At 57.0% G+C, this 11,089-nt stretch overlaps 1 protein-coding gene across 1 annotated transcript in view; it reads left to right on the plus strand.

Annotated features, from left to right (window-relative positions):
* The window catches only part of POMGNT1 (protein O-linked mannose N-acetylglucosaminyltransferase 1 (beta 1,2-)), a 12,995-nt gene extending 6,463 nt beyond the window's left edge, over window positions 1-6,532 (plus strand). Inside the window, exons 8-21 of the mRNA XM_009705337.1 lie at window positions 1-69; window positions 673-743; window positions 1,048-1,123; window positions 2,538-2,621; window positions 2,754-2,795; window positions 3,012-3,070; window positions 3,625-3,697; window positions 4,003-4,131; window positions 4,462-4,587; window positions 4,743-4,807; window positions 5,191-5,235; window positions 5,414-5,549; window positions 6,062-6,171; window positions 6,430-6,532. The exon at window positions 1-69 is cut by the window's left edge and continues 47 nt beyond it. Of these exons, the coding sequence (XP_009703639.1) occupies window positions 1-69; window positions 673-743; window positions 1,048-1,123; window positions 2,538-2,621; window positions 2,754-2,795; window positions 3,012-3,070; window positions 3,625-3,697; window positions 4,003-4,131; window positions 4,462-4,587; window positions 4,743-4,807; window positions 5,191-5,235; window positions 5,414-5,549; window positions 6,062-6,171; window positions 6,430-6,532 (1,188 nt within the window). The remainder of the gene's footprint in view (window positions 70-672; window positions 744-1,047; window positions 1,124-2,537; window positions 2,622-2,753; window positions 2,796-3,011; window positions 3,071-3,624; window positions 3,698-4,002; window positions 4,132-4,461; window positions 4,588-4,742; window positions 4,808-5,190; window positions 5,236-5,413; window positions 5,550-6,061; window positions 6,172-6,429) is intronic.
* Window positions 6,533-11,089: the final 4,557 nt, after the last annotated feature.

Below are 11,089 nucleotides of genomic sequence, written 5' to 3' on the forward strand. Positions count from 1 at the left end.
AAAGTAGAAGGTTCGGGCAGCGTCTGCAGCTGCAAAGACCCCACACCCATTGGGTTCAACCCTGATCCTGTGAGTGCAGGGGCAGAGTATTCAGGGAAGGCTCCAGGAGGGAGGGCTGGGCTGGACCAGGTGTGTTTGCAGCTCAGATGCAGAGCCCTGTCCTTAAGCACCAGCTGAGTGGTGCAAACTGCCCCTGGGCAAGCCCTTAGCCCTGGCAAAGGTAAGGTGAATACATGTGGTCAGGTCGTGCTGGGGAAGGGGAGTTCCCTTGCCCTATGTCTACCCTGAGGTGCCAGGTTACCATGGCTCTAGAGATATCAGTGTAAGCAGTAGAGCCTGTACGTTTGGAGATGGAGCAGCTATCATGGCCTTTGGGCTGTCCTTGGCACAGTGCTGAAGGGTTTGGACAATGGTTTCTGGGTGGATGCAAGTTGGGATTTGGGAGCTGGGTCTGAGGTGAGGTGAAGGAGGGAAGCTGGCAGGGTCTTCTGCAGTGCTGAGTGGAGTCCTGGTTGGTCGGTGTGGTCCTGAGCCAAGGGGTAAGAGTGTGCAGCTCTGCTGTTTAACAGCGGGGCCGATCCCTACCCCTTGGATCCTGCTCTCAGTGGCGTAGAATCATTTAGGTTGGCATGGCCTCCCCCAGCCCCACTCACACACATTGTTCTCTTCCAGCTCAAAGACAATAAAGTCTTTGATGTGCCTGTAGCTGTTATTGCAGGGAACCGTCCCAACTACCTGTACAGGTAAGCACTTCCAGGGGACCCAGCTTCTCTGCTCTGTGCCACAAGACCAGGCATGGCCCAGGCCCTCCCCTTCGTCCTGCTGGCAGTATCCAGCCTCCTCCTGGGGTTGCATGAGCAACGTGGGCACACCTGCTTGGTCAGCTCCCAGGGTTCTTGGCCATGGGAAAGGGAACAGCCTGGGGTAGTAGGTCCTGTCGCCTAATCATGCACACTTTTCCCCACCCCAAGAGATCCATACCCCTCTCCTGAATGGCCTGGGCCCACTGCGGCTGTGCTGTGCTCAGGCCCCTTGATCTCTCCCCAGGATGCTGCGCTCCTTGCTGTCAGCTCAGGGTGTCAATCCGCAGATGATCACTGTCTTCATCGATGGGTACTATGAGGTGAGAGCCCTCCCAGAGGTCCCTGAGCTGAGATGGTGGTCCTGGCCCAGTCCCTGGTCAGTGGCAGGCTATGAGCCCCTTCATCCTTCCTCCTCCTATGGGTCACACTGCTCCTCACCCACTCCTACACTAAGTCAGTCAGCTTAACCAAGCAATGAGTGTGGATAAAGTTGCCTTGCGCTTTCCCAAAGCCTAGGGTTGACATCCCCTTGTCAAAAAGGGGCTGATGTGCAGGAATGAGGTGGTCATTCTGGGCTCTCTCCATCCCCTTTTCTCACTTGGTGAGTACCACCAGCCCTTTGAGCAGGGTCTGGATGTAACACCACTTGTCCAACTCCCTCGCATGAAGTGGAACAAACCAGCCCAGCTGTGCCTGTCCAGCTCCACTCTCACTAAGAGGTGAAGAGACCCAAAACGGTCTGTATTCACAAGGCTCATGAAAGCTGAGGCCAGGTAGAGGAGAACTGACGCTTTAGAAGGCAAAGACCTTCCTGTCAGCTCAACCTTATAAAGCCCTGGAGGATCCCACTGCAAGCCCTAGCTCTCTGGCAGCAGGATGTGCTGTGGGACAGGCATGTAGGATCTTAGTGGGTCTGAGGAGCTTGCTAGCCCTCATCTCTGCAACAGCCCATGAGGTATTGTCTGGTTGCCTTGTCATGGAGATGGGGAAGGGAACAGGCTTGTTCCCTTGCAGGCCTCTCCCACCACTGCCAGGTTGTGGGGCTGGGGGAGCTGTCTTGTTTACGCAGGCTCTTACCGCAGCACATTGGAGTGGTTAAAGATAGCAGCATCCATTGCCATGGCAACTGGAGCAGCATGCCTCAGCTGTGAGGGGGCAGCTACCACGGTGGATACCAGGGAAAGGGGGAACGGTTGGGTGCGATGGGAGCTCCTTCTCCCTTTTGTGGCTAGGAGGTGGGATGGAGAAGGCCTTGGTGGGGCCTTCTTGGGGCAGAGATATGTTAGCCCAAATATGGATTACTTCTGACCCCAGTGTGGATGTGCTTGGTCAGAGAGGCCCCTTTCTTGGCAACTGTGAGAGAAAATGAAGTTGATTGTCATCTTGACATTAAGCAGCTAGTAGGTGTTCCTGGCTATACCTGTTTTCTTTCTGCACTGTCAGTGGGGGAGTGGGAACTTGGGGCCGCTCAGATATTCTGGGGTACAACTTTGGGTCTGCAAACTAGAAGGGCTAACAGAAACTTATGGTGATACTTAAGGGCTGAAGGGCCAAGAGAGTTTGAGTTCCTTGCTGCGGGGTCTACAGCACAGCATCATTTTGAGCCTCACTTGCCCCCAGGGGGACAGCCATGTGCAGGGGATCCCACAGGCATATTCTTCTGACACTGGCAGAGGGTGGGGAGAATGTATCCAGAGCCACACGTTTGATGAACTTTGTACCTTTCCATTGCAGGAGCCGATGGATGTTGTGGAGCTGTTTGGCCTCTCAGGAATCCAGCACACTCCCATCAGCATTAAAAATGCCAGAGTTTCCCAGGTGAGAGACCTTTCCCAAATCCTGGGAGAGTTATTTCCTGGGACTTGGGACAGCATTTGAGAGAGGCAGGCTTAGCTCTGCATCTGTGCCAGGTTGATGCTAACACAGGCAACAATCTGTCTTTTATTGTAGCACTACAAAGCCAGTCTGACTGCAACCTTCAACCTGTTCCCGGTGAGTGAGGCTTCTGCTTGCACCCTGTCTAGCTGCTGGCCTGTGGGAGCAAGACAGTGCAGGGTTTCCCTGGGAGAGTGGCATCTATGACCCCCATCTTACAGGAGCTGGAAATGATGCTCTGGGACACGGAACAGCACGGGTAGAGGACACTGCTTGGTGTTTCTGCTCTGTCCTGTTCTTCTGCATCCCTCTGATATTCTCCTTGCCCTACAGGATGCTAAATTTGCTGTGGTTCTGGAGGAAGACCTTGACATTTCTGTTGACTTCTTCAGGTAAAGCTGTGGGTCCTCTGTTTGGGTGGGGCATTTCCTAGAAGCTCTTTGGCTGCTCAGGAGACGACAGATCCCTGCCATGCTATAGCTCACCTATCCGAGGCTGAGCAGTCCCCTGGCAACACCCATAACTGAGCTCTGCCTGCACAGAGTCTTGAGTCCACTATCCTGGCATTCAGTGCAGGGTGACTTTGGGGGCTGGGATCTCATCCTGGTTTGGTTTTTGGGGACGCCGGTCCATTCTGTACACAGACGGTTGGGGCTGCCCCATAGCAAGAGGACAGGGACAGTGTCTAACAGGGCTCCTGTTTCTTCTTAAGAAGGAGAGACTCTGATGGAGCAGGAGACAATGTTGTCCCCTCCCCATGGTGAGATCCAGCTTAGCTTGTTTGGGTAGTCCTTCCCTGATGTCACACCAGCATCAGCTGTCTCAGGGCAAGAGATGGGTTAAACAGTCCCAGCAGCTGGGGGTGGCTCACCCCTTGGTGGAGAATTTGCCTTGGTTTGCATGGAGGAAGGATGTTTGACCAGGGACTGGACAACTCTTTCCTCAGCTTTCTGAGCCAGTCGATACACCTTCTGGAGGAGGACGAGAGCCTGTACTGCATCTCTGCTTGGAATGACCAGGTAGGTCAGGGAAGGATGGTGGAGCAGGGACACCTCTGCCCTGTGCTGTTCCCATGTCCGGCTGGGGTCCATCTTCCATTGTTAAAGCAGAGCATCCTCCCCACTATCATCCTAAGTGAGTCTGTCTCCCCAGCCCTGGACTGTTCAAAAGTGCCCCTGCAAATCACCGTCCTGTCCCTGCTGTGTGCTTCCCAGCGACTATCCCTTGTTCCCCATGCTGAGATCCTCAATGGAGCAAGAGGTCTCCTTTTTTTCCTGGGGTAGGGGTGTATTCAGGGTGCTGAATGCTCCCCATAACATCACAGGGCTATGAGCACACGGCTGAGGACCCCTCACTCCTGTACCGTGTGGAGACCATGCCAGGCCTGGGATGGGTGCTCCGGAAGAGCCTGTACAAGGATGAGCTGGAGCCAAAGTGGCCAACCCCTGAGAAAGTGAGTACTGTAGAGAGACCCTGTCTTAAGCACCCCCATCTCTGCCCGTCAGCAGTCCCTGATCATCACCCAGTCCCTGTGGGTACAGCTCTTGGAGGGTCCCTGGCTCTCCCTGAGCTTCTGCTGGGAAGGATGCCCAAGCAGAATGGGTTTGGGACAGACGGTAACTTGAGTACCACGTAACCAGCCACAGAGCCAGCTGGAGCAGCCCATGCGTGCTGGGGCCAAAGAGGCTAGAGCTGGTGTGGGCAGCCAGAAAGGTCCCTGGATGGCCACACTACCAAATCGTGTCCCCAGACTTGAGTGTGAATGGCAGTGTTCCCTCCCCAGCTCTGGGACTGGGACATGTGGATGCGGATGCCTGAGCAGCGGAAGGGCCGGGAGTGCATCATCCCTGATATCTCGCGCTCCTACCACTTCGGCATCGTGGGGCTCAACATGAACGGCTACTTTCACGTGAGTGACCTCCCTCAGCCCCCAAGCCCCGACTTGGTGCTGAGCTCTGGCTCAGCCACCTTTCCAGGTAGCAGGGATGCTTCAGGTGACCTGCAAGTACTGCAGACTCCTGACTGAACGCTGTTTTTCTTCCTTCCCTTCTCTCTTCCTCCCAGGAAGCCTATTTCAAGAAGCACAAGTTCAACACAGTTCCAAATGTTCAGCTTAAAAACGTGGAGAGGTGAGTCCTGGTCAGAATGAGATCTGGATGAAACAGTTACTTGACTTGACCCTTGTCCCTTGTGCTGGGGACATCTCCCTTCCTTCTGCAACAACAGCCATAATCTTCAGCCCCAGCATGCTGGCCTCTGCTGGGGAATCCTTGCAGTGTTTTTTGTGAGGTTGGGTTCAGCTACCCTGTGCTCCTGGTGGGCATGTTGAAGGGTCACATTTTTACTGCCACATCCTCCAGAATGGGTGGCAGTCCCTGCTCTCCATTCATTGGTTCCAACCTGCCGTTTAGTGTTACACTGGGGCAGTCTTAAATTTGGATCATCTTGGGATGTTCCCTGCTTATGAAACTGTCTGACTCTGCCCTGATCTCTGTGTTCTCTCCTCCAACAGCTTGAGGAAGGAGGCCTATGAGACCGAAATTCATCGGCTCCTGGGGTAAGTGCCTGAAGGAAGGCTGGGAGACCGCAGGGTACACTGGGGGAACTGACCAGGACCGAAGAAAGAGTGGAGGTGGCCCTGGTGATCCCCGTCACTGCTTGCCTGTCTGAAGTACTCTGCTGTGGGAAGAGGGAGGAGGTGGGGTCCCCTCTCACTCCCTGTTCTGTTTCCACAGTGAGGCTGAGGTCTTGGACCATAGCAAGAACCCCTGCGAGGACTCCTTCGTGCCCGACACCGAGGGCAGGGTCTATGTTATGTTCATAAGGATGGAGCAGGAAGCAGATTTCACCACCTGGACTCAGCTTGCCAAGGTGAGGCCCCTGACATGGCCTGTCCTCACCCCTGCATTGATCTTGGCATTGCTGGGAAACATCTGGCTGTTGTTCTTGGGTTTTCCCATGGCATGGATGCAGCTCAGTAAATGGATTCTTGCTGTCCTTGAGCGATGTTAGAGCTCTTGGTGTTTACAGAAGGCACTGGGTCATCTAGGGGAGGTGCTTGGCTCAGTGGAGAAGATAAATCTTCTGACCTCCCTGTGTGGGAGCCTGGGGCCTGAGCTTGTCTGGTAGTTTCCATCACTCACCTGGAGGTGATGATCAAACCCCCTGTCCTGAGACAGGGGTGGTAGCAGGTTCCCCCTTTCCTCTCACTGGTGGTGGCCGGAGGGATGCTGCCCTGCGCCACCCGAATCAAGGGATGCAGCCCTCTCTGCTGTGTCTCAGTGAGGGCAGGGGTGGTGGCTCTTCCCTTGCCAGGGGGCACCTGGCCCTGGGGTGTCTGTCCCCAGGCTCTGATGCCTCTTCCTCCCTCCCCACCATCCTAGTGCCTCCACATCTGGGACCTGGACGTCCGTGGGAACCACAAGGGTCTGTGGCGGCTCTTCCGCAAGAAGAACCACTTCCTCGTGGTGGGGGTCCCTGCCTCCCCCTACTCGTGAGTATCAGGGGCACAGCAATCTGGGTGATCCCCCCCATCCTCATGGCACTGTCCCCTACACAGCGTACTGCATCATCCACTGTTGTCCCACCCCCCCCCTCCTTAGTGTGGTGGGAAGGGCGACGGGATACATGCCCAGGGCTGGAGGATGCCCCAGTAGGAAGGAGATCATGCCAGGAAGGCCAGGCAGTGCTATTGGGGTTCTTGAGGGGTCCACCACCCCTGCACGCTCCCATCCAGCCTCCTCACCTGCAGGTCCAAGAAGCCCTCGTCAGTGACACCAATCTACATGGAGCCCCCTGCCAAGGAGGAGGGGGCAGCGGCAGTGCCAGCAGTTGCTGCAGCAGAGCAGACGTGAGACTAGGAGATCATGCCAGGAAGGCCAGGCAGTGCTATTGGGGTTCTTGAGGGGTCCACCACCCCTGCCCGCTCCCATCCAGCCTCCTCACCTGCAGGTCCAAGAAGCCCTCGTCAGTGACACCAATCTACATGGAGCCCCCTGCCAAGGAGGAGGGGGCAGCGGCAGTGCCAGCAGTTGCTGCAGCAGAGCAGACGTGAGACTGGCAGCTGGAAAGCAAAGGGGACCGGGGGAAGACAAGAGACCCCCGCGGTGCAGAGACAAAGTTGGCAGCAGCTCTCGGAGGCTGGTGACTGGACACGGACTCCCATTTTGGGCTGCAAAATGAGATCTCGGGCTCCCTCCAGCCCCCTATTGTGGTCTCCCTCTCCCTCACATGGGACAGGGTCCTTCCCTGTAGATATGCCACCCCCATCCCAGGAACATTTTTTTTTAACACAGACTCTTTACTAACGCTGCTCCTTTTGCCCCCTAGCTGGGCAAGGCTGGAGGAAGGAGATGCTCAAGTGGGAGCTAGAGGGGGCCTTGAGAAACACCTCTGCTTCCCTTTTTGACCCCCAAGTCCTGAGAAGGCAGCATGTTCACATGCAAGTGCTGCAGCCTACCAGCTGGGTGTTATTTATTAACTCTTGCCTGGCTGGCTCCGTGCCCAGTGGTGAACGCAGTGGTGAAGAGGGGCATCTCTTCGATTTCCTGCACAATGGATGCACCTTGAAGACTGTATGCTGGGATGGACGTCTCCCCACACACTGGCTTCGCTTCTTGGGTTGCAGCAAGTGGTGCAGCCCAGCTCACAGGCAAAAGGGAATGCTGAAGAGGAGCTGAACTTGCTATGGAGACGTAGGGGACACCCCATACCCAGCACAAGGGCTGTCAGATGTCCCTTTCCTTTCTCTGCAGTTCTGGGAGCTGGACATGACTGTAGATGGAAGTGGACCAGGCTGTGTGCTGTGGCTCAGACCGTTCTCACCCACCTTCTCTGTGGGGAGCAGCCCTACCCCCCAGGTTGTGGGAGAGGAGGTGAAAGTGCCTTGCAGAGCGAGATGGGAGCAGCCAGCAGGCATCCCCCTGGCTGCTGGGGCAAGATGGACCGGGGTCCTCTGGAGCGAGAGATGCTGTGCTCTGGCATGGTCCTTGCCTGTGGTACTGTACCCCATCTCTCCCTCTTCCCTGGCCAGCTACCCCCAGGTTTTGCTAAAGGCAGAGGGGGTTTCTTCTCCTGAATCCCCACCCTTACTGTGGTATGTTGCTAGCAGGAAAGCTGTGAGCTGAGACAGGATGGGCAGCCTGGCTCTCTGGCTGCGGTACAGCCCTCATGCAGAGGCAGAGGGAGTGGGGGTCCCTGTCCCCCCTCCCACACCTTAGGAAGAACCCCAGGGCCCCTGCCCCCCCCCCCCCGGGGCCCCTCCCCCCCCCCCCAGTCACTCGGTACTAAGGTGTCCGTCTGTCCCCCCCCTTTACTAGGGGCAGTCCTGGTCCTGTCTCATCCATGCAGCAAGAGATCTGTTCTCTGACTAGGTCCTCCAGCCTTGGGCAGGGATGCTATGCCCTGGCTTGCCCTTGGGAGAGGGATTTGCTGCTCAGCCCTTTCCCTGTGGTTGCAGGGGCCCTTGCCCTTCATTTTCTCACTGTGAACTGAGCATTGGGGTCTACACTACACTAACTTATTTATTTATTGCTTGTGGAAAGGGGAGGATAGCAGGAAAGCAGGGTGAAGAGCTGGCAGGCCCCAGCCTGTGCAGAGGCAGATGTGGGAGCTTTGTCTCTTGTCCCCCTGGCTCTATCTTCTCTTCTGTTCCCTTCCTTCCTCCCCTGGCCACCATAAGAATGAATAGTTGTGAACCCGGGAAATTTGCTCCTCTTTTGTCAAAATGAGCCCTGTGTGGACACAGCACAGCTCTAGCGTGACCGCAGGGACTCTGACCCTCACGGTCACTTGCATGCCTGTCCTAGCAGCAGGGACAGGATGGATGCAGGAGGGGAACAAGAGGGTGCAGGGTGGCACCTTTGAGACTGCAGTACCAGGTTTGGATTCAGCCCTGCCCTCCACTGCCACCCCCAGTGCTGCCCTTTGCTGGGACTCTGCTCTGGCAGTACAGTGGGCAGGCGGTCACTCTGCGCTGGCCCTCAGGGTAAAGCAGGTCCTTTCAGCACAATGGGAAAGGGACTTGGCTTCTTCCCAGGGAAAGCAGCTCATTCCCCGTACCCTGCTTTGGAAAAACTTCCACAGCTCTCCACTGTGATGCCCTTTCTTTGGCATCTCTGTTCCCAAGGCCCACTTTCCCTTTTCCCTGAAACTAAATGCACCCCCTTGCCCTTCTTCTCTGGCAGGGCTCAGGCTTGGCTTCCTCCTCACTCCTCCTGGGGCTGGGGAAGGTGGTCCTACGGATAGGGAATGGCTAAAGGTGAACTCCCCTCTCTGCAGCGACCAGGGGGCCGTGGCTCCCTGCTCTCAGTGACAGCAGGACTTGGGTGGTGGGCTTCAAGCTCCCCTCTCCCCGCACACCACGATGGTCCCGCTGGGTGCTGTTCTCCATCCCTCCCCGTTCCTCCAGCAAGGCTCCGGTGTGGCGGCTGTGGTAGGGCTGGGTGCGTGGACATCCCCAGGGCTTGCTGCTTTCTGAATCGAATTATTTTTTCAAGAGTAAACGTTGCAAAGCTGTTGAGCCTCATGTGTTTCATAGCTGGCCTCGTCTGTGGCCTAGGGCTGGTGTCTCCAGCTCTGGCCACCTGCCTGGAAAGGACAGACCCCTGTCCTCTGGTGTCTTGCTCTGTCCTGTACACCGCAGGGCTAGCCGTGGGCTAATGGTGGCCCCGGGTCCCTGCCCTGTGGCTCCTGTGCCAGCAGAGGTCCTCCGAGCTGAGCTGTGCGGTGCCGGAGCGGCTGGCACAGGCTTGTGAGCTGTTTGCTCCTCAAGCTTTATCACTTTTATTTTCAGTTCAGCAACCGATGGAAACTCTGACCAGTTGCCTGGGGACTTTTGCTTGGCATAACCAGTCCCTGTGCTTCCCTCAGCACCTCCAGCTACCATCCCCTGAGAAATACAGACTCGTGGCCCTTGGCTGCTGGCTCGGTGTCCCCTTGGGGGTCAGCAGGGTGAAGCAGCTGCTTGTCCTGGGGTGGGGGACAGCGAGCAGCCAGCCCTAGCGCTTGCATCCCACCATCCAGCAGTCTGAGCCCCTCAGGGTTGAGCTGCATTTCTGGCTTCTCTGGTGTTTAGGTTTCCTTCCTTTTGAGGGAAATGAGGTCTTGGAACAAGGACACCCTGCCCAAGGTCACAGCAGAAGGAAGAGATGCCGTAGCTGGAGGGGACCAGGTCCCTGACATCAACCAGCCGTGGCTGGAGCTAAGACCTGATTCAGGTCGTGTCACACCAGGGCCAGCCCCCCTCACTGCTCCCGAGCTGGTCAGCCCCTGCCTGGTTGTGGCTGGGGGTGGCAAAGCAAAAGCAGGGGCTGCAGGAGGGACCTCCAGCAAAATCACCTCTGCAGGACCGCAGCCTTTGCTCCTCGCCGCAGGGGTAGGTGCGGGCAGGGGTGAAGCAAAGCCAAGCAAGGAGCAGTCTTGGTCCTGCCATGACAAAAAATAGCTGCAGAGCCTGTGGGTAAGCCCTGTATGGGTGACTTTTGCAGGAAGCCCAAGAGACCACTCCAAATTTCTGCCCCTGTGGGGCACAGAGGGCGAGGGGTGCCCTGTTTCTGGGGCAGAAACTACAGGACTCAGACAAAACAACAATGGGAGAGTGTTGGCCACCAGCACAGACCGGCCGCAACCTGCATCCCATACCAGCTGCCTCCTGCTCCTCTGCCTGATCCCTGCAGCCAGGCTGGGCTTCTTCCTAGGTGGCTGCCACCCCCTCCCGGGGACCAGGCACAGCTTTTGTGGGGGGCAACCCTTTGCCAGAGGCTTTTCTCCCAGCCCCAGGGGTTTTGTGTGACAGTGCTGGAGCAGGTTTTCACCCCCTGGCAGTCTCCCCGTCCGCATCCACCTCCTGCCGAGGCCGAACCCTGCAGTGCTGAGCCCCTGCCAGGGCACCGTGGGTGAGGAGAGGATCCGGCAGCTGGGATTGATGCCCATGGGCAGAGCCCTGCAGGGTGACGTGAGCTCAGGTTTGAGAACCACCACATCATGCCCACCTCAGGAGGCCAGGATTTGCAAACTGCTGCATTTATAGGAGCAGGGGGATGTTTCTCCTGAAACAAGGATGATGCTAAAAGCAGGTTAACCCCCTTGAAGGGGAGCACCTGTGCCAGGCTGATGGAGAGCTTTGGCTCATTGCCCCCGGGTGATGGTGATGCCAAGGTTTGTTACCTGAAGGGGCTCAGTCCCGGGGAGCTTGTTAGAGGAGCCAGGTTGCTCCCCATCCTGCCCTTTCTCGGGGTCCTACTTGCCTCCCGGTTCAGCCTGCAGGTGCTGGGGCATCCCCAGGTGTCCAAGAGCTGGCCAAGCAACTGGCCCATCGCCTGCTCTCCCTGGGAAGCCCAACCCGCCGGCTCCCATGGCTCAGCCCCATGCAGCACCAGCTTTAGCACCTGCTGCCCAAGTTGCTGGTTCCC

The sequence above is a fragment of the Cariama cristata genome, unplaced genomic scaffold, assembly GCF_000690535.1.
Source record: "Cariama cristata isolate BGI_N322 unplaced genomic scaffold, ASM69053v1 scaffold27628, whole genome shotgun sequence".
NCBI classification, from domain to species: Eukaryota; Metazoa; Chordata; class Aves; order Cariamiformes; family Cariamidae; genus Cariama; species Cariama cristata.